We start from the raw sequence: 23,674 nt of genomic DNA on the forward strand, positions 1-23,674 counted from the left end.
CTAATGGTATGCAAAAGAGGAACAGCTAAAAGCATGCTCTGTGATATTATGAGGAAAAAATTGTCTTAATTAAAAAATGTATAAGATTTATTTTTAAAATAACAAAAATAAAGAATATATAAGGATGTTCCAGCGTGTATTTTCCAGAGTTGCCCTTTCACACATGTAGCATACAGCTGAAGATATTCCCTGTCAGACACATTCTCACTACAGGAGATGTCCCACATGGTTTATATAATGGTGAATTCTGAGGAAAATTACATTCTTCATTAACACTGGCTCAGTTTGACATTTCCAGACTTTGTACTAGGGGACTGGCAGGATATAGTCTAAGTTATATCTGGAAAAAAATTATTTGGATTTATAGGTTCACAAACACCTTCTCTGGGTAATGCCCAGCAAAGTTCTGAGTTACCTTGCATATCTTAATGCGGCAAATGTAACTAAATTATTGAAAAATCAGTTATAACTATAATTATTATGTATCCAATAATAATTTCTAGAGTGTCATCAAATTACTATATGTTAGACACCATCAGAAACCAATAATTGGATATTGGGATAAAAATGATAAATAATATACTCTACTAACTTATTAATTCAATCTGTCTCAAGATTTGCTTACCACCTCTAAAAAAATAGCCATTTTGTATGATGTCTCTGGGTTAAAATTGTGTTTTTTTGTGCGACTTATTTTAAATGTTTCTGTCCAATATAGTACTTCAGCAATGTATTACAAAACATACAAAAAAACAAAACAAAAGACAAATGACAACAATGAACAATCTGTGTATGTACATTTTTGTTTTAATTTGATAAATTTAGAGAATGAGAAAGGGCTGCATCTTAATCTGCATGTCACTGATTTATGAAAAAATAAATAGCTCATGGAAATTAGCACTAAGCATTTGGGGGAAAAAATGGAAGAGAATACATTTTTTTCAACACAATTTTCATGTGTGTATGAAGGATGCTTAATGATTAATAGTAGGATGTCTACTATTATGGGAAAATGCTGTTCTCTCTGATGTGTTTATGTTCAGAAGCTCAGTATATTTTAGAGTGGAATGGTATGTTTGATGGAAAATGACCACTGTTGTTTGTACATGGCTGAAGTTTAACTAGTCGGTACATTTTTTACTATTTGAATTACCACAGAAATTCATTTGTAACGAGTTGTTTAGTTCTGTAGCACTTTCGGTAATGCAGTTAGTTGTCTCCCAAATTTGGAGACATTTATCTTTAAGAAAACGCAAAAATATTACCCACCTATGGTGCAGGAACAGAGTAATATCCTTATCTCAGTTAATGCTTTTTCAGTGTTTGGAGTTTAGCAAACCGAACCAAGACTTTTTTTTTTTTAACCCATTTACAGACACCTGGGCTTGGTAAACAGGTTATATCTGTTAGAACAGATTGGACAGCTAAAAAAAACAATGAGGAAATATTCTCAACATTTTATAAAGTGCTGGGTTTTTTTTAACTCATTAGCGTCACCTTTAAAATGTGGATCATCTGAATATTAAACTCATTTTGTTAGCTCCCATGTCCTTCTCTTTTGAGAGCCCATGTTTGCAAGAGACCCCCAGCAAAGTTTATGCGTACATTCTGACAATGAAACACCCCTGTCATTTAAAAATCTTTTTTTTTGTAAAAAAAAAAAAAAAATTTTTTACATTCTATCAAGTCTTTAATTTATACAATATTTTTAGAATGTTTTTTTGAAAAAGAAAACAGATCATTTTGTAATATTCCATTTTAAAAAATTGCTTGGGAGGTACACAGACCTTTACCTCTAGACAAGTGTGGTATGTGAAGCAATGTTCTTATGCACATGCAGTTCTGTTTAGGAGTGTGATGTCTTCAGATTAACACTGGATATACATTACTTTAAAAAGAAAACAACGTTTGGTCAGAAAATCAGGTTTGGGCCACTTTCTACATCGTACTATACCTGAAACGGCAGAGGAGAGATGAAGTCCTTGCCACTCATGGTGTGGACATTCACACACATGCTCTGGACTATGCAGACACTCTGTTCAACTATGTCCTTTTCTGAATTTCAAAGACAGGAAGCATTAAATGTATGGACACATAAAATCACCATAACAATATACAAGAAAAAAAAAAAAAAAGAATGCTTACCATTTTTACAAGATTGAGGAACAGTGAAATTACACCACAACGCCTAAAGGAGAACACAAGAAGACAATGTTCTCTTAAAACCTCATTACCTTAAACATACCTTAATCAAACAAAATATTAAAATAACTTCCTTGTTCCTGTACTCATTGTTTATCAGCTTCATTGCCCATTAAGTAGCACTTTGTAGTTACTCACTGTTAATATTGTTCATCAATGGTTAAAACACCCACAGGACCCACACAGAGCCATTACTAATTGCATGGTTCGTTCTCTGCAATGCAGTGACAGTGACATGATGGTGGTGTGTTGCATTTGTATGAAAGGATCTTATACACAGAAGTGCTGCTGGAATATATAATCACCTCAATGTGACAGCTAGAGTCAGGATAGATATCCAGAGCATCTGGATCTGGACAGTATCTGTTGGGCAGTGTCCTTTGACAGCTGGTGAAGGACTGTGTGTGTGTGTGTGTGTGTGTGTGTTTACACTGCTATCTGAGTGCATGTACTGAGCGTCGCCCATTTTAAATTAGATTTCATCACAGACAAATTTAATACCAGAGACTGTTCTCTGCAGAAACTGTGAAAAACTTCCACATGTAACTGTAACATCCGCTAAAATTCCAACATTGAGCAGATAATAAAAAAATATATATATATATTGGCAAGTAATATAGCGATATATCTTGCATCACTACTTTTGGACGTTTAAAATTGCGCACAACCACTCCATTGGCCCAAGCCTGCACACATGTACTATTCCAACCACAACTTCACAGATGTGTATAAGATATGTAATAGATACGCAGCCCCAGTACAGCTCTTCATCACTTCAACGTAATACCTGTAGAACCCATATGACTACAAAGCAGAGCCCATATAACTACAATGTAGAGCCCATTTGACTACCCCTAAACAGAGAGCAGGCTTCTCACTGGTTGTCACTTTTATTAAGTCAATCAACAGCCAGTGTTAGCTGTCGATCATTAAGTGCTGCAGCCAATGAAATCACAGCGCCTACAACATGGGTTAGTTTTGCGGCAGCGCTGAGAGCAGGTCACTGCTGAAACACTGGGAATTTACACTGTGAGCAATCCTTTTAGATAGAATTGGTTTTAGTTCCATGTACTGGAGAAACTACATTTCCTTCTCCCTCAACACATTTGTGGTGACAATAAATCTGACTGAATTTTACTAAAGTAATTCTTTATACATAAAAATCACAATAGATTAATAATTCTCACATTCCTTCATTCGAATTCAGAAAGATGGCAACTGTAGATGGGAGTGCAAGACATATGAGCAAGAGATGCTGCATAAAGCTATTATCCAATTTGGGGAGAAACTCAAAAGCCATTATCCATGGGAGAAATCTGTGGTGTTTCATTCAGGGCGGATCGTGTAGTGTGGGTACTTTGAGGACCAACAACTATCAAGCACTGAAAAATGTCTTTATGTGTTGGGTGTCTCACACTTTCAACATCGATTGGGATTTTTAAAATCCTTTAGTATAAGCCAGGCTTTAGCAAACAACAGATGGAACCAACAAAGTGCACTTATATGGTAAGTGGAGTTGGAAAACAGACAATGAGTGAAGAAACAAGGTCATTTTAATTATCTTTTGTATGATTTTCAGGTCCCCAACAGCAGGCATTAGCTGTGATATATTATTTACCGTAAGCTCTTCTGGATATAGTCTTATCACTAATATAGCCCCAAATCTGATCAACTCCATGTTCAATAAAGAGATGTTATGATAAGCTACCAAGTGCCTTAACTGGCAAAGACCATGCTGTATTGAAGAGAGTTTGTGAGTTCAAATCACAGGTTTGAATCTCAAGGATTTCAAGAGCCAAAGAATGCATAACTGCATTTCGATATTGGGCAGCATGTTAAAAAACTTTAAAGAATTTTAAATATAATTGGAGTACGGTCTCTATTAAGCAGGCACTGACATAGGAAGTTTATGCTGCTGTCAGCTTTGGAATAAAATGAGGTTATTTTACCATAGTCTGACACCTAAATGTTTTGCTCTTCCAGAAAATTTTATTTTTTTAATTTGAAATATTGGTCAAGTCTAAACAAATCCTACAATTGATTTCTCAACTTACCATCTGTGAATCACTTATTACCATTAAAAGGCAAAACTGTGATAGGCAATACCTGCTGAACTAGGCTGTCCACTGTGAAAGCTTTGTACACATAGGAAGCTTGACCCTTGCTCCCACGACTCCAGATAACCATGTGTCCAGCCACGTACAGCTCCTCTTCATAATCTGCGTCATCGGTCGTGAGAGTAGAACCCTTCTTAAGCTGCCAAGATTCCTGTTCAACAAAAAACATGACAAAAAAAAAAGGTGAGTAGACTTATGGTACAATCTTAACAAGATTTTAAATTCATTCTTCAAATTTAGGAATGGACTTCCAAAAAGTTGTAAAACATTTTCAAGATTACACTAGGATTAAGAATTTCATGTAGGTTAGTCTAGCATTGCCAGTCTCTAGGGAGAGTCTGGTGCCTTTCTCTACTTAACGTAGCCAAGAACCACCTATTACTACCAATCACAGGTGTCAACCAGAGGAGGATGGGCTCCCCCTTATGTTTTGATGCCTTCCAAGGTTTGTTTCTTGTGCTCTGAGGGAGATTTTACTTGCAACTGTCTTCCTTCGCTTGCTCATGTACATTGTGTTTGCAGGAGGGCTGTGCCATATAGTTATAATTTAAAAAAATAATAAAAACAATAAATATTGTGATAATAGTGATATTCTAATGTGTTTACGTAATGATGTCATTATAGCAGTTAACCATAATATGGCATATGTTCATTACATGAGTTAGTTAGGCTCAGTGAATTACGGTGGAAAGTAGCTCTGTGGAGGAGGAATTTGCTTCAAAAAAGCAGAGTGATTTCAGTCGTGTGGTGTTGTTACAAAATATCAGATGTACAATAAACCATGTTAATATGTAAGAAATCAAAGAAGCGTATAACAACAGTTCTCTTTCACCACCCACAAACAGAGGCACCAGGTTGAGGACGAGAAAACTCAAAACTGCCGTTAGAATAGTTCAGGGGTTCTCAAATGTATCTATCATTCCCAATCCCCAGCTCAGACAAAAGAGAATTTCCATGCCCCACCTGTCCCATATTGACCCCAAAAAAATGGTAATAAAATACACATGCAAGTTTACAATTTTCAAATTTATTTAAGTAACATTAACTTCTATCTCTAAATCAATAGCTTAACATTATAACACCAGATACAACATTAACATCAATGTTCAGACATACAAAAATACATAAAATTGGCCTACTAATTAAACTGTACTTCAATTTCTCACTTTTCAATCTGTGCAAAAATGAGCAAAAGCAGGTGCAAGGACGTAGGAGTGAGTTTGATACTGGTGGGGGATATATTTTCGGAGTCAAAGCCAACCCAATACCCAAAATATTAGATAGCTATAAGCTGATTCCTATGTAGATAAAGCAGTAAAATACTGCATTTATAATGATGTGGAACATCATTTGATTAACGTTAGAGAGTGAGGCTGTCCCCCAAACAACACACTATGGAACTTTACATACTACACTACAGAAACACTGCTAAAGGTGGTAGGTATGTGTGTATTTTTTTCCATACAATTCCATGCAGCAGTGTGCAATCTGGGACAAGGCCAGAGACTAACATTAACTTGCTGCATGTTTAGAGCGCTTTCTCACAACCTGAACACAGCTAATATTAACGTTGACTAACTCTTAGATCCTCTTCTGTTTTCCTAACAGTTATATACAAGCCGCTTTCATAACTGTAATTAGCAGTCATTGTTATCTGTTGTGCTCGTTACTGACCTCAAGCCTAGAGCTGGTAAAAACTAACTTTATAAACCAGACTATGATGGTGAAGCTGAAGCCAGTGAAGCTGATGATTGGAGCATTATATTTGAACAGGTGCCTTAACGAACGCTGAAAGAAGCCCAACCTTATCTGACTCGCTGCCAAAACATGTTAACAGTGGCGCATTTTCAAAATAAATGTTTGCGAATAAAAGCATAATTTGGTTACAGGCAAGCTACGTTTTTCTGGGGTCCCATATAATGCTCTTTTATTAGGTTTAAGGGCTATAAATGAATCCATTGTATGGGTGCTTTTGACTGAGTAAGTTTTATAGGCAAAAGAGGGAGGCATTAATAAAAACAGGCTCATTAATAAAGAACTGCTCTTTTCTTTAGATTTAGAATACCTACACACCCCACACTTTGAGAAACGCTGGAATAGTTCAACAGTCTGTAAGAAATTACAGCATGGACCCAAATGTGACTGGCTTAACTTGCTGCAATCAACAATATTAATATCATAATAAATGTTCCAAACCAGTGTGTCTTCCTAGAGATAGGTTGACCATTTGGCATATTTAGTATATAAACAGGCAAAGCAGGAAGAGCCACAACAGCTCTCACTGTGGGACCAGAAGACCTAATCAATATCAAAGGAAGTTTATTACTGAGTAATCAACAACCACAGACAAAGTGAACTAGTCTAGACATGAAGGTGATAGAACTCAGTACACATTAAGTTCCTCACAGATGACAGGGTTCCATGTGTACTGTGTTCCTTAGGAGGAGCTGAGATGGAAGGCGGTATTGTCAAACTATATAAGCTGTGTTTTTCTATTACTCAATGTTCAATCTAGCTCCGCTGAACCCATGGTACATCTTTGTATCTTGCAACTGCTTACTGTAATAAAGGTTTTCCATTTTTCATCAATTTTTGAGATACATCCCATTTTTTCCTACAAGTCAATGTGCTCTAATTAGCTCAGCAGAGCAACTATTCTGTATTTAGTTTTGCTATTTACTGTGAAGCTTTAATGTTACTTTTTTTTATAAATGTTTATGTTAGCTGTTTTTATGCACACTAAATATTCTATACATCATTGGTTGTGTGGTAAATTTATATGCTACATTATATTTCTTATGAAATCAGAATCTTGGTAAGTTACTGTTGTTTACAGAATAAGCAAGTGTTTAAAGAATTTGTCACTTCTCAACGTTTGAAACGGTTACATTTCAAGTAAAATAAAACCTTTAATTAAAAAATCGATTTAATATTATTAATATATATGAAATAGGTATCACTTCATGTAATAAATATTATTATAGGGCGGTGTTGCAACAGGTAGTGCCACTGTCACACAGCTCCAGGGTGCTGGGTTGTGGGGTGGAACACCAAGCCAGGTTACTGTCTGTGAGGAGTTTGTTGCTCCAGTTTCCTCCCACGATCTAAAAACACAAGTCAGCAGGTGGATTGACCACTTAATTGTCCATAGACGTGAGTGAATGTGTGAGTGTGTCACCCTGTGAAGGACTGGTGCACCCTCCAGACCTTACACTCAGTGATTCTGGATAGGCTCCGGACCCACCAAAGCCTTGAACTCTATAAGCAGTTACAGACAATGAATGAATGAATTAATGACTATTAATATAATATTTGTTTTGTTGCAATAGTGTGTTCTTGAAATTAATAAAAGTATTTTTCAGTGTTTTGTCATATCGGCAAGAATATCGTTATCGCCAAAATACCCTTAGATATTGTAATATTATTTTAGGGCCATATCGCCCACCCCTACTTTGCAGAATCCAAGTTCACTGTATATGAGCCTGGAATGGTTTTTATATTTGTCATTCATATTTCTATTTTTCTATTTCTGCTGGTCCCCCTGAGACCTGATGATCTCCCTATCTTCAGACAAGATGAGGAAATCTTATCTGAAGAAGTATTGGGTCTTTTAAGGCAGAGAAACACTTTCTCTTTTCCAGATTAACCAATATATACCAACAAATTATACCAAAACTACTGAATTATCAAGAAAAACTATGAAACTCTCCTTTTTAATATACTTCCAGAGAGGCCGGCTACCTTCTGGCATTCTTGCAGGCTGACCTCCTGAAGGGAGCCCACGAGTCCGGCGGCTCCATCTGAAGACCAGAGCTCAGAGGCAGGCTGCAGCTGGCGAAGCTGGAGGTTCACGGCGTTCGGGTGATTCTTGCAGTGCTCACGACCGAACGGGACAAACGACTGCAGTTCCCCGGCGGCTATCATTGTGGCTCTCTCTTCAAACACGTTCGACATGAGTTCCCAATATCAGCATTATTTCTGGAAGACACATTGAGAAACAGTAAAGTGTCAGCGAGTGGCTTATAATGTGCAATTTGCCATTATTTGTCATCGTACAACATACAATGAAATGCGTCTTCCGCACTTAACCCATCAGCGGCAGTGAACACACATACTAGTACACTAGGGGCTGCGAACATACACCCAGAACAGTGGGCCACCATCCCCAGCACCCAGGGAGCTGTTGTGGGTTCGGTGCCTTGCTAAATGCCACCTCAGCCATGGATTGAGGGAGGAGAACAGTGCTGTTCCTTTACCCCCACCACCCTCAATTTTCTTGCCGGTCGTATGAATCAAACCAATGACCTTTCAGTCCTAAGCCCTCTTTTCTAACAATCAGGCTACAGCTGCTCATAGACGTTTGTACATAGCTGTTAAAAAGAAATTGCACAGCATTATACTAACCATAAGTTGTCAGGTAAAAAAAGAACAAAGTGTTTACAAAATCTTTTACATGTCAAACATGTGCAGACATTAAGAATATCAACCAGACATCCAGTGTGTGCTTCAAGACACACACTGGGGACACAATTGTTCACTTGTGAACACAGTTTGCATAATCTCCCAGAAAAACCTTAAATGAAATAGGCCATGCTGGAGCAGTTGTGCATGAGCTTAATTGTACCATGCTCAAGGCCCAGTACTTGCTAGAATTGTGTAAAATCTGTAGTGTTGGGGTGTGGAGCTATTAATCTGTTTTCTGGAATGATGAAGTACTATCCATTACATTTGGAGTGGTGCTTGTGATCCAGAAATATGTTAAACATCCAATACCTGACCTCACTTACACTAAAACTAACCCTAACCATTAACTAGTGATGCAGAGAGCTCCCACTAGCCTCCAGCCTACAATGTACTTGTTGCTTTAAGAAGTGAGTAGTTACTGCAGCAAAAGGGAGAACACTACCTAGCAATACGCCTCATTTCAGAAGCAGTGTTGAATGAGATCGTGTTCATAAAACGTTATAATCACAGTGTAGTTTGTTCCCATTCACAATTTACACCTGAACTTCTTAGTATAACATATGCGGGACCTGAAATGCACCAGTGGTAGCTTTTGCAGAGAAATTTGCTGGCACCGAATTGAACGTTAGCTTAAATGAAACACGAAAGATAGGGAGTATAACTAGTTTAAGCGCTGACTTGCTCAGGGGTATATAAATGTTAACGCAGGTCTGTCTGAGGTCACAGGTTTAGCATTAGCTCTAAAGCCGCTCTCATTCACTGACCTGGTAATAACGAATATTCCGGCTCTTATCTCGGAGTCCTTTCTTCTCCTCCCGTTGTATTTTCCCCTGCTGAAATGCACTAACACTGAAGTGCTGCATAAAAACATCTAAACGCAGCTTTGAATCGTTAGAAACAGGTCAACACTCATTTTTCAAATGAACGCGGACATCTTGCTTTCCCGTGAACCTCGTCCTGCGAGCGCAGCCAGTGAGGAGAGAGCGCGCGAATCGGTTTCCGCTCCACTGATCTAAACACCATCAGAACAGTCCGTCAGAGCCCACCCTTTGATACAAATACTTTACATATCACGGGTATTGCACTGACACTCTCCACTCCGTACTGTCAACTTATTTTTCTTTTTCTTTTGGCCATACTTTTAAAATATACAGAATTATACCTTACCTGAATTACCCTTACTGTACCCAAAAATAACAGAAAAAAGCCACAACCCACATACGTAGTTGTGAGAAGTTGACCTAATATATTCATATGAAGCACTTACTAATTGACAAGTCTTAAACAGTGTAAAATAGCAATCTTACTTATTTTAAAATAAGAATTTGTATATATATATATATATATATATATATATATATATATATATATATATATATATATATATATATATATATATATTACCCTATATATAATGTACTTGCTTTAGGCAGCAGCTCCTTGTGGCTTTGCTTAATTTGTACTTCTTCAGAGACATATGCTGCTATGAGGCAATTACTCCAGAACCCCATGGTTAAAGCTTAGGCCCCCTAAACATTAACCTCTAGTGACGGGCCTGACCATGAGTCTTTACTAGGGCGCAAGGAGGATGAAATCCGGGTAAGGTCTAGGACGAATGTTGTGATTATCTCCCTCTCCCTCCAGTTGCGGGAGAGCCTCGGTGTTTCAGTCTGTCTCAACCAAATCGTCTGTCTTAATATTCTATTTCAATATTCTATCTCAAAAATACGGAATAAAGTGTGTCATGTGTTGTTCAATATGGAACTTGTTTTAGTGTCAAAATATGGGTTCTGTATTGTACAAGATTATTTGCAAATCTACAGCAGAGCCATTCTTGACCCCTTAACTAAAGGCCTATCTTCCTGACCCATGAACCATGTAAACTATTTGCCATTGCACAGATTCACAGAACACAGCCCAGAAAGAAACCAGAGAGACTCCAAGCTAGCTTTGTATATTATTTTGTAGAAACCAGTAAGTCTAAGCTATTCTTTGAAAATATTCCACTGAAAAAAAATTCCACCCCCTAACTTCAGCCCTCCTTATAAAGCTACCCCCCCCAAAACACTTGCGCACATGCTGCCTGACTACAGCTGGACAAATCCACAAGAGGGGAGTACAACTTGTACTTTTCTGTCAGTTGTTTTAGTATAACATTTTTACCGAATTAGTACATCATTGTGCAATTATGTTGTATTTTTTTAAAATTCTGTGGTGGGCAATAAAAATTATGTTCCTTCTCCTTTTTTTAATTAAAAGCTGTAACTGAAACGGTTCCCTATTGAGGAATGGGGAAAGCATTTTTGGGAGCACACACATCATTATCAGAATGTTATGAGGATTTTAAAAAATACAACAAGAAATGCTCCTGAAATAAAATAATTTCTCCATCCTTATTGTTACTGTTATTTGATGACATCTAATGGTGCTTTTCCACTGCATGGGTCCAGCTCTGCTCATCTCTAACAGGAATCGCAGGTGGGAAATTTAGGCGCTATTTACTCATTGTGTATGTTTTTTTTTTTTGTTTTATTTTTGTTTTTTTTTAACTAAATGCAACTCTGTACCCCAGTTCTCATGGATCACTTTTCCTTGTTGCACGTTTGGCTTTTGCTAGGAGTTTTCATCAGACATCGGCCCAAGGAGCATATAAACCTCTTCAAAACACATCGTGGTAAAGTTACAAGCTGCCGTTGTCAGTTCTGTAACTGCAATCATATAGTATGCATGTAAGATATATTTAAGTTAGAACATTGTTTACATTGTAAGACTGAAAATATGTAAGTTTGAATATTATACATTATTTTATGGTAAACTTCTAATCACTTATATTTTGAAGTTGTGTGCAAGCTCAGTTCTTGTATGAGCTTGTAATGGCTGCCTGAAATCTAACAGTGAGCATGGATTTTCATGTGCTCCAGTTAAGGTGTCAAGAATAAAGACCCTAATTTGATTGTTCATACAGAAAGAAAGTGTTGAGGACTAAAGACAATTACCTTCTTCATAGCACACAGTCAATGAGGTATTTGTTTGTTTGTTTTACTTGTGTAAACATATTTCACATGCATGATGTTATTTTATGCTGACATTGTAAGATGCAACAGATTAAAAACCATTACAATGCATTCACAAAGCAAAAAGCTGACCTTGAAGGACCAACAGATGAGTGAAAACATGCACTGTACATGCACATAAGGAAGCAAGAAGACACACAATTGTAATGTGCCACGTTTACAAGATAATGTCGTAAAGAACCTGGACAGTAATAAGTAAGGAATGGTTTAAAATCTACTATTTATATACTTTAAGTGCTCTGTAGTTTTCTGTATTTAGTGTATTCTGAAAGACAGTAGCCAAAGTTGAGCTGTTTTACTTTTTTAATCTTTAAGCTGTTTACATTAAAGTGACATTTACATTTACATTATAGTTTATGTTCATGTTTCGTTTATTACAAAAATTTTCATTTTACAAAATGAGTTAACTCAAAGCATTGATTTGACATTGAGAGAGCTGGAAAAATGAGCCTTTAATTAAGTTTGGGGATAGTCGAATGGTTTCTGATCAACTTGAAGAAGGCAAAGCCAGTAGAGCTGAAGAGGAAGTTCAGCAGCCAAGATGAAGTCAAAGAATCAGAATGGTTTGACTTTGTTTATGGCAAGTAGCGAACACAAGTTAAAGCTTCTAGACAACCCCTATGTAGTGGAGTGAGTGATAATTAATTATTATTTGATTAATAATTAATTATTTGATACATTGTATTAAGCTCCAGGTTTGGGAGCCAATAAGTAATATGTAGTGTCTTTACCTGTCCAATTTTAGCTTGGACAAGTAGGTCATCATGTTAGATGACTTTACATATTATATAGTAGAATTAGCTAGAATTAATTATCATTAATGAAATATGCTCATTGACCCGCCGTGGGTTCTTGGCTCAAAAATGAATCTGATTTAAAGTAATAATTCCGTACAAGAAAGATGCACACACAAACAAATAACCAAGGACAGGTTTTATCAGACAACTGGTTTATTAAATGTAATATGAAATAATAAATATTGATTATACATTCATATAATGAAATGGATTACAGTGATACATGAGGGAACAGGGATACATTAATATATGAGGGAATTTCTCTATGATAATTACCCTAAATTCTAAAAAGGCTATAGTTTATCCCAGCAAAGCATTCAGCACCAATCTCCTGAGCTATGAAAGAAATAAAACCATGTGACCTTACATATCCCTGGAGATGGGCTGGAGATAGCTGGGATTATGTCACTGCTGCGTGGTGCTTTCTGGTGCAGGGCCTTCTGGAGCATTGTAGACACAGGCCTAGTAGCATTGCAGCAGAGGCCGTTCCTCTTCTTCCATTTGGCGCGAGACATGGTTTTAGATACGGCAACCACTCCGTTGGAGCAGGTAGCATTCTGAAGGTCTCTGTGGGGATTCTCCATCATCGCTGATCTGCCTCCTGGTGAGAGATACATTCATGCAGGTCCCATTCTCCTGGGCCTTTGCTCAGAAGATCATTCTGTAGGAGCACGTGGCCTTCTTCTTCTTTGCTGATCCTGAAGCTCTTGTCACCACTTTGAGGGTCAGAGGTCTGAGGTCTCCTTCAAGCTTTGGGTGTGCCATTGAGCTTTGCTGGATTTAAACTATAGCTTTTCTTAAACTATATTTTTTCTACTAGAAATAAAAATAAAACTTCAGGTTGGAATTTCTGTGCTCTCTTAGCTGAGCTTCCAAGCTGGAAGCAGATTCACCATTCTCCTTAATTCCATCCCTCCTCTTTCCTTCTCTCTCTACATTTCCTTTTCCTGCTCTGGGTTTGTTCTGTCTAGACCCTGCTTGAGGAACCCAAGGCTGTTTAAGAGAGAGCCATAAGAGAGTCTGTATTCTCTCTGGAAGAGAGCAGAGTCTGTTAGATACTGAGAAGAGCTTAGGAGCTTTGAGGAGTTCTGAAGAGTCCTCCTTTAAAGTTCTCTCTCCAGTTCTCTCTGAACCAAGAGCTCACGAGAGACGGAGCTCTCCCTTAACTGAGAATTCTCCTTGAACTCTAAGTCTAACTCAGCTGACTCTAACTGACTATTCAAATTCTGCGCCACTGGTTTTAACCAGATTTTAGGAAACTCGCCTTGAATGCCTGATTGGTCCTCAGGGATTGATGATTGGAGCATCTCTTGCTCCTGATTGGATGTTTCCTGTACCCAATTTATGACACTTGAGGCTTTAAACACTTGACACTTATTATGACACAAAAACTTAAGGAAGGTTCCTGTTAAATGGATATCCAAGAATTCTGAATCTTGCAATACTTTTGCAATATAAAAGATTATATGTTAACACAAAGTAATATCATTCAGACAAAACCATGTTTTACATCATTCTTAACCAAATGACACACAGAGCATGTGGCTAACTTGGTTCGTACATAAGTTCATAGAAAAAGGTGATTTTAAACACATGTAAATTAATTCCACCCATTTTGATTGTCTAAATGGAATTAATTTCACAGTTTTACCCATATGCCACATATGCAACTGTTTTAAACCAATGGGAATTAAAGTTTAATTCTGTGGTTTGAAATTAAGCAGTTTAACAAAGGGCATAAGCTGATCGTTGGAGTGTCTCGGCCATCACTAAAGATTCTTCTCTTGACCCTATGAGACATTGGGTCATAAACCGTCCATGTAGTGTGGTTTACGATCTTTCTCTGCTCGGTTATCTCAAATTCCAATCTGGGCTGTGTGAAAAGGCAAGGTCTCTGAATTTTGCCATATATATTTTTAGTATTAAAGTCAAATTTCTTTCACAGTGAACTTGAAGAAAGAAAGCTTCAAATAAAACAGTAACAAAGAAATGACTAGTGTCTGCCTGTGCTTCTAGGGAATTATAAGTCTGATAAAAATAATAGTGAAAACTGCTGTAACTTGTAAAAATGTACCTGGTTCCTGGGACCAGGTACCAGATTTGGCCAGTGGAAAAGCAAAAGAGCCGTAAGTGTGGGAAAGCCTCCGTTATAGAAGGAAATATTTTTAATGTGTTTTTGTTTTTTGTCTGCTTAGCAACGTGTGTAATTTATCTTTGTTCTTCTGTTTCTCTCATGGTCACCCCCTCCCAGTTTTAGACTAAGATATTAACTAGACTAACATCTTGACCAATGTTTACAGTATAATTGTCAGTGCTTTAGTGGGCAACAGAAAACCAACTGCCTGCCTTAACACTTTCTGTGAAAACAATCACATCATGTATTATCAGCTTTTATTTATTTTTCGCATTTTATCCCAAATCCTTACGTGCAATAACTGCCTCTATGATCCAGTGATATGACCAGAACTTTGATGCCTTAATATCTTCTGCTCTGCCAAACCTTCATGTCAGTCTGATGCTTGTACTGTTTGTTTTCAGAAATGTACTTCCTCTTGAACTGGTGAACTGCATACTGAATTAGGTTTAACTTTATAAGAATGTTTTGCCTGGTACTGCTTCCACCATGCTTCACAGAAAAAATGGTGCAGTAAGATCATTTATGGTTCCCTTTTTTTTTCAACAGTTTCTCCACCCATTTTTGTTTTGGTTACTTCAAAACCTTCAAAAGCTGTACCTTCCAGCCTGACCTTTCTGTCCCTAATGACTGCTTTGCATTACATCGCATATTATAATCTAGGTACTGTTTTTTGTACATAGTAAATAATGACACATTTGCATTTTATTGATGATCTTTTAATTATTTTTCTTCTCAGTAATGTCATCAATCTACTTAGCTGCTTTGGTCTTCTTGCACCCGCACTATTTTTCAATTTTTACGTTTTTTTTCCTCAACACTTCAGTTCAATACTTGGTATGGTCTGACTGAGGGCTATAATGCTGTGTATCTCTATATTACACAACATGACAATAACATTTTGGCAGGATGGCCTATTTAAATGTACCTAAAATAAATAGGCAAAAAAGTCCATGAATGAAAACCCTTTTTATTGTGTACAGCCTTAACAAAGGTTAATAATCAATTCCCTTTCATTGTTAAGATACCCAATAACCCTTCAAATTATGTTTGAAGTCACAATGCCATTTGTGTGACACAGTGATGAATGTGTTTCCCTTACACTCAGCCCGAGAATAGAGATGGGTGTGTGGACATCCGTATGAAATCCAGCTGCATTCTCCAACTCCAGTGTGCTCTCTGAAGACTTTTTTTTCCCCTTCACCAACAGTTTTGCCCCTCCCCAGATAGATAAGAGCTGCAAGAATATGTCTCCATCACACTCATTTTATTCAATTATTTTTCAATAAAGCTCCCCCCCTCACATATGGCCACCGTCACCTCTGAGTCGTGTCTCAGTCTTTCAAGCTGCGATGTATTATTGGATCCAAGCGTTTGTATCCCGCACACTGCATCAAGAGAAAGCAACATAACTGGAACCATACACTGCAAGACAGACAGAGCTTAGAGGCAAAGAAATATAAGCTTGATCTACAATTATAAATTCATTCTGGCCAAACGTTCATGGACACATGCTCATGAAATATTTGATAGAAAAATTAAGGTGATTATTAAGTAGTTTGCCATCCTTTGCTGCAGTAACAGCCTCTATACTTCAAAGAGGTTGAAACATTTGTGTCAGGACTGGATGGAATTCAGCCACAAACGCATTCGGTTACTGATGTAGTCATACTCAACCCAAATGTGTTGAATGGTGTTCCATCACATCAGGGGGCCAAGTTTCACTACTCCAAAGCCTAGTGCTGGAGGGCTTTATACACCTCTAGCTGATGGTAGGCTTTGAGCATGGTGACTGGGTGTATAATTAAATATCTTTGTCCACTACATGTGCAACTTAAAGTAACTGAATTTACTGTTATGAGGGGGAGTCCAAAAATATTTGGACATAATGTATACCATCGCATCCATTACAATTCAAGAAGATGAGAAAAATCTGTTTAATAGAAAATCACTATATATTATGTTTACAGTTAAAACCTTAATAATTGTCATTTAAATTCATACATACTTTCTAAATGATTTAAAATATTTATTGCAATTAACTACATTAGTATAATTTTGTAAAATGTGACCCTAAAGAATTAGGCTCACACACATAAAAAAAGCAATCAGAAAATGTACCAAGGTCATTAACCTTGCAGTGTTAGATTCATACTGATAAAAACAGCCCTTTAACAGTGAAATATTTGCCTATTCTTGTTTGATACAGGATTTTAGTTGCTCAACACTCCATGGTCACAGTCTGATGCTTCATTTCATGATGTGCCATAGCAGACAGATCTGGACAGCATAAATCTCCCTAAAATCCAATGATACACCTCCACATCAAGGGTACCCTCACACATACAGTATGTAAGTCACACCTACTGTGGGCACTGACTCACCCTTCATGACATGAGAGATGTTGGCATTTTCACTGTTCGCTCTTTGGATGGTCCCTTTCATCTTTGACAAAGAGAATTCAATATCCACTTAAGGAATGTGCATTTCTTGATGCTGCAGCAGAATGTGTTTCCAAATATACTCCCAAGCCCAAGCAGCTATGTTTATCAAAGTAGCATGCAATGTTCTCATGCAATGCTATCTCAGGGCTTGAAGGAGTCATACGTATAACCATGGAGTCCGACCTTGCATGGACTCAAGATTTCCTAAGTCTTTTCACAGTATTATGTATAGTCGATTGTTAGAGACCTCATTTCTTTGCAGTCTTGCATTTAGTAATGTTCTTGTTAATGTTTGTCAATTCTCTTTTTAAGGGCGGCACGGCGGCACTACATGTAGTTTCGCTGTCACACAGCTCTAGGGTCCTTGGGTTGTGGGTTCAAGCCCCACTCTGGGTTTGTGAGGAGTTGGATGCTTCCTCCCACAGTCCAAGCACACCATGGATTGGCCATGTTAAATTTGCCATAGGTGTGAATGCCTTAGACCCAGTGATTCCAGGTGGACTCTGGACCAACCCCGACCATTAACAGGATAAGCAATGAATGAATTTAGTTTGGCACAAAGTGTCAGGCCATGACACTATATTTGCTTGCAAGAACTGAGGCTTTAGTGGATTTATATTTATAGTTTTTATTTATATCATTTATATGTTCAGTTAAATCATTTATATGTTTTATATTCATCTTCTATAATTTTTTTATATTTACAAAACAATGTTAGTTACTGAAAATGCTGGAAATCTTCAAGAGACTCAGAAGAATGAACAAATCACAGATTCTTGTTTTTATGTAATTTTACTATCAACATTTCTGGAAAAGTGTAGCAACTATAGTCCAAATATAATATAATTATTGCTGTCTGTAACTGATTTCAGTTGAGGGTCGTGGTGGTTCGCAGCCTACCCAGAATCAATGAGCACAAGGCTGGAACACAACCTGGACGGGGCAACAGTCAATCACAAGTCATCACTTGCTCACACATTCATTCACACCTGTGAGAATTTTGTAGGCAGGTTGGTTATACAAATCATTTGTTTTTGGCTTGTGGGAGAAAGACAGTGTTCAGAGGCAGGTTCACCCCACAACCTAAGGACCCTGGAGCTGTGTGAGAGCAACACTACCTGTTGTGCCATCATGCAGCCCTTATTATAATGGTGGCTTGGTGGTTAATATATTCACCCTTTCAGTTCTGGGATCTTGGGTTCAAGTCTCATCTGCGGTGGAGCGTCCATGTTCTCACATTGTCTGCGAGGGTTTCCTCCGGGGTCTCAAGTTTCCTCCCACAGTCCAAACATATGGAGGGTAGGTGAAATAAATACTCAAAAACACACACTCAAAACAAACAAACAAAAAAATATTCTTTGTGTGAGTAAATTAATGTGTATGTGAATAATGTCTGTGTGTATGCCCAGTTACGGATTGGCACACTATGCTGGGGGAATCCCCTAGTGTTTGATGCAGTCCTCCAGACATTTTGGCTGCTGCTTCTGACCAGTGTGTTGTGTGTGTGTGTGTGTGTGTGTGTGTGTGTGTGTGTGTATGTTGACTGAGTGTTAAACGGAATGGCATTCTGTGCAGTGTTTATTGTAAAGCATCCTTGGGTGTCTGAAAAAGTGCTTATCTAAGTGTACCTGTAAGTAAGTAAGTAACTATATAAGATATACACAAGATTATAAATTGCATCCAATGTATTACATAAAGATCTACACTGAATCTCATATATAAATACAGAAGACGTGAACACCATCTGTAATTTATGTAGCAAAAAACAGGCATCAACTGGTGTGTGTCCTTTCCATATTTGGCCTTTTAAATTAGAGATAGATATGATTTTGTGCATTGTTTGCAACATTAGAAATAAAATTTCACAAAAAACATTTTCCATCTCTTTAGAGCAAAGGTAAAGTTTATTTTTAAAGGACAGGAGGATGACATACATTATATGCATAGACCTTACCTTGTTAGCATTGAAAGAAATGCAGTTCAAAACTGTGTGTATGGACCACACGGAGAAGAAAAAGACCCGTAATGTGATTGGTCGAGCTGAGTGGAGGTCCCAGGAGCATTGCTCCATAGACCTTGGCTTTGATTAGATCCCTAATGATGCTCTGAAAGCATTATTGGACCTAATATCCTGCGTGTGGCCAGAGATACAGATGCGAGTTTACAGCATTAGCTGGAGATGCTCTGAAGGGTTTGCCTAATTGATCAGTCGCAGGGCTATTGGGTGATACCAGAGTCATGATTTCCATTAGGATTTCGAGCAGTGGTTTTACATGGTCTCATTCCCATGAGTCTTAAACTCATCACAGATCACATACTCTAATAAGAGTAAATCGTATTAAAGTAATGGGTGCAGCATAGTTTAATTAGACAGTGGAGTGTAGAGGTACTAAATCTATTGTAGTCTTAATTTTCATACCTACTCACCCACTAATCATTTTATTAGATTTAATTACATAGGTATACCAATATTTACCTCTTATAAGAACACTAGGTAATATTTTAACCTTATAAATTACACTCTGGAATGGTAGGGGGACCCCAGGGGCAAAAAAAAAAATCATACGTAGTTTTTATTAAATATACAACATTGTATGTTAAATCCTTTTACTGACATGCATGTCCAGGTTATTTATTTTATAGTAACTACATCTGAATGGAACCAAAGTCTAACCATATATCTTTTCGCTTATTCTCTGAGGTACTGTTTGCTCCCTGTTTTTGAACCTTGCTTGCTTTTTGATTGCTCTCTGTCCTGTCATGACACAAGGTTTGTAGCAACAAGCGTAGTCACAAATCAGGCAGAGTCCAAAAACCTGAGGATATAAACAATAACAGAGGGACGAGGCAAAAGACAAATGGTAAGGACAAACAAGAGGTAGGCAACAAGATATCAGGATGAACACGTTTCAAGATAATGCTTGGACGAACCATGGCAATACTCGGCAAGGGACTATGCAGGGCATGGGGTATATATAGGCATACAAACAGGTGTGCATCATTAGAATTCTGGTGAGTGAGACCAGTGTAGAGTCATGTGACTGTCTGGTGCATTCTGGGATATGGAGTCTTGAGATGCAGGCGTGACATTAATATTACCCACCTATGGAGCAAGAATAGAGCAATATCCTCATCTCAGTTCATGCTTTTAAACATTTAGAGGTATCTCTGTTGTTTAAAATACTCCAGATGCACTTTCCCTCCTGTGAGCAGAGAGAGAGAAAATCTAGCATACTGGACCAAGACACATTGTTTTTTTACATATTTACTGACACTAGGTTTAGGTGTAAACACATTAGACCAGTTTTGAGCATGCAAACTGATGTCAGGTTGGCAAATGGTGAGGAAACAAAGTGTTTTTTGAATAAAATAGTGAATTTCGCCTGTAAGGTAGTAATCTTACTTTTACAGCACAGTCTGGAAATCAAGGGGGAGTGAGTGGTGGTTTCCACTTTTAACTTTTCCAAAAGTTACATAGTGCAGTTTCTGCAGTGCTGAGCAGTCAATAGCAAGACAGAAGCTCTATTCTCATTATTACACATCAGTGAAGCATCAAAATTATTCTGAAACCTTGATTTTAGGGTACAAATATGACCTAGGGGCGGCACGGTGGCGCAGCAGGTAGTGTCGCAGTCACACTGCTCCAGGGACCTGAGGTTGTGGGTTCGATTCCCGCTCCGGGTGACTGTCAGTGAGGAGTTGGTGTGTTCTCCCCATATCCACGTGGGTTTGCTCCAGGTGCTCCAGTTTCCTCCCATGGTCCAAAAAAACACACATTGGTAGGACACAACTTAAATGTGTCCGTAGGTGTGAGTGTGTGTGTTGCCTTGTGAAGGACTGGCGCCCCCTCCAGGGTGTATTCCTGCCTTGCGCCCAATGATTCCAGGTAGGCTCTGGACCCACCGTGACCCTTAACTGGATAAGCGGTTACAGATAAGAAATGAATATGACCTAGTGTTCCTTTAAATGGAACATATATGATTGTGGGGACCTGCTGTTCTTGTTCAGATGCACATCTTTTAAGGTGGAATGGTACATTTGAGGAAAAAAAAACAGCTGTTGTCTGTTCATAGCTGTGTGCAAAACGACTAGCATATGGTGAGGAAAGGTCCTCTGAATTTTATGAAAAGTGTTTGTTTTTGTCTTTTTTAATCGTGAATGTCACCAGGATTTTATGTTTGAAAAATAGGAAGGATGTCCATAGTAATTAAATATAATACATACACCAAAACAATGCTCTAGACTACAGAAAATAAGATGATCCAAAAAGTTTCTCATTCTCTCTGTGTCATGACTTCAGCGAAAGTTTAAAAACGCTGAACAATCTCCGGAAGACAGTTTGATGCTGCAACTCTATTCAGACTTACATGATATATTTTAACAGTCAGGGCTTCTACAGAGCTGCCTTTAGCTGGATATTGTTTTGTGTGGTGGACCGATCTCAATGACTCTGACATACCAAAAATCTCATGATATCATCACACAAACTATTATGTTGTGTCATTGTCACTACTATAGTATAAATGGCTTGGCCTAAAGTGGTGGTCCTGTGATCAGACTTTGACCAATGATGGACGAGATACAGGGTTCCTGCAACTTGCATCAACAGATGGACTTTAATTAGTAATTGTACGTATATGCCCTGAACAGGTATTTCTAAGATGGTGAATGATGACTGTAGGCAATTATGTCAAAATATGAGTCATAATATGATGCTTTTTGAGTTTTTTGAGTGAGCTCAGCAGTGGTAGAAAGTATCAACATTTTTTTATATTCATTCATTTATGCATTTTCTATTCTTCATACCATTCTTTGTATAACAGTTAAAAGTTCAGCTATACTTTTGCATGCTTCTTCTCCTAACTCCTAATCATGCTTGAACTAGTGAGCTACTCCTGATAGAAACATTTGTGCTATTCAAGATTTATATAACATTCATATAAAGCCTTAGGAGTGACTATGTTGCCTCAGATTTTAGTGTTGGGACAAATGGATTATCAGCTGTACAGTCACCAAACTGAAAGGCTCTTGTGTTTGGCTGGTGTTGATTTAATGCGGCCAGTGCTACTCTTTAACTCCTCCATTAATCACTCTGTACAGAATATCCAGACTGAGGTAAAGAGCACATGAAATCATCTGATGTGCGGTTAAGGTCACTAAATGTTCTTTCTGCAGAGAACTGCATAAAAACTGACTCATCATGGAGGCGTGTCTTCCTCCACCCAAGCTCCTCATTCAGCGCAAATCTGTCTCTATCAATTGGTCATCAAATGCTTCTCCAGAGTCCAGGTGCTCCATAATGCACAGCACAACAGCATCTGGAAACTGGATGTGCCATGCAATAAAATGCTAAAGATCCAAGGGTATTTTTGGCATCGTCTCCTTAGCTATAGTAACAGTACACAAGTTGAGCACCTTGCTTGGGTGCACATTTAAAAAAGAATATTTTGTTCTATAACAATACTCTTCCTGCCCTCAAATACATCCGTAAAACATTTTCCAACTGTTGCATTAAGAATATCCATAAATGTTCTCAGTATCATCTGTGGCCCTGACATTATGCATTAGTTCATATTTAACCATATTTAAAACTTACAGGAGCATTATTTTGAAATTGTAAACATATATTTTTTACATTTATATTAACATTATATCAAAAATATTTTCATTAAAATATTATTCAGATTTTAAAAAGTAACAGCCCATTATCCAACGTTGTAGGAACATTCTCTGCTAGCTGCATCAAACCTTAAAATGTACTGTTAAATTTAATATTATTGTATGTCAGTTACATTTTTAAGCCAATAGCTTATAGCATTAATCTATAGCTACAGTATGGCAGAAATTGGATTAGTGTGAATCTCAGGTGAATTGGTCTCAGTCTATGAAGTGTATTCCTGACGCTTAATGTGATTTTAGTGCTCTAGAATGACAGTAAAATGACTGTGAAATTCTGTTAATGAAGTGCTCTAATTAAAGGATGATTTAAAATGTCAACATTAAGACTTATCATTCTTTATTCCTTTTCTTTTAATGGTGAGCACATTAACTACTAAAACACTTAATAGGATATTTGGATGTTGCTACTATGTAATTTTACACATGATTTAAAAATAAAAGATGTGAACGTTGGAAAATGTATTGGGAAATACATTTTGGCACATAAATGTAGGGTGTATTTCTTTAACCTTAAGGCCAGGCCCTTGCTCTGTCAATTTCTTTATACACTTTACTTATCCCTATCTTTCCTGTCACTTTCCTGTTGTTTTGTTTATGTAAACAAGATGGTGTCTCCCTCATCCATCATCTGCTTTGTGCTAACAGAAGGTGAATACAGTTGACAGGTGCACTCACTCACTGAATGTCTCTGTGTGTGTGAGTCAGGCACATCACTGCCTATAACACAAAGCCATCTCATATGCTTTACTGCTGGAATGTGAGC

General features: G+C 37.6%; 1 protein-coding gene across 2 annotated transcripts in view; it reads right to left on the minus strand.

Moving 5' to 3' along the window:
- The window catches only part of anapc1 (anaphase promoting complex subunit 1), a 64,911-nt gene extending 54,868 nt beyond the window's left edge, over positions 1-10,043 (minus strand). The window contains exons 1-5 of one of the 2 annotated variants that reach the window (XM_066678406.1): positions 9,548-10,043; positions 8,085-8,297; positions 4,309-4,470; positions 2,146-2,188; positions 1,955-2,055 (exon numbers count right to left, since the gene is read on the minus strand). In XM_066678406.1, coding sequence (XP_066534503.1) covers positions 1,955-2,055; positions 2,146-2,188; positions 4,309-4,470; positions 8,085-8,273 — 495 coding nt within the window. In that variant the 5' untranslated portion in view covers positions 8,274-8,297; positions 9,548-10,043. Of the gene's footprint in view, positions 1-1,954; positions 2,056-2,145; positions 2,189-4,308; positions 4,471-8,060; positions 8,298-9,547 lie in introns of both variants that reach the window. The other variant, XM_066678405.1, reaches the window with a different exon arrangement.
- Between the last annotated feature and the right edge of the window lie 13,631 nt (positions 10,044-23,674).

Source organism: Hoplias malabaricus, chromosome 8 (genome assembly GCF_029633855.1).
Source record: "Hoplias malabaricus isolate fHopMal1 chromosome 8, fHopMal1.hap1, whole genome shotgun sequence".
NCBI classification, from domain to species: domain Eukaryota; kingdom Metazoa; phylum Chordata; class Actinopteri; order Characiformes; family Erythrinidae; genus Hoplias; species Hoplias malabaricus.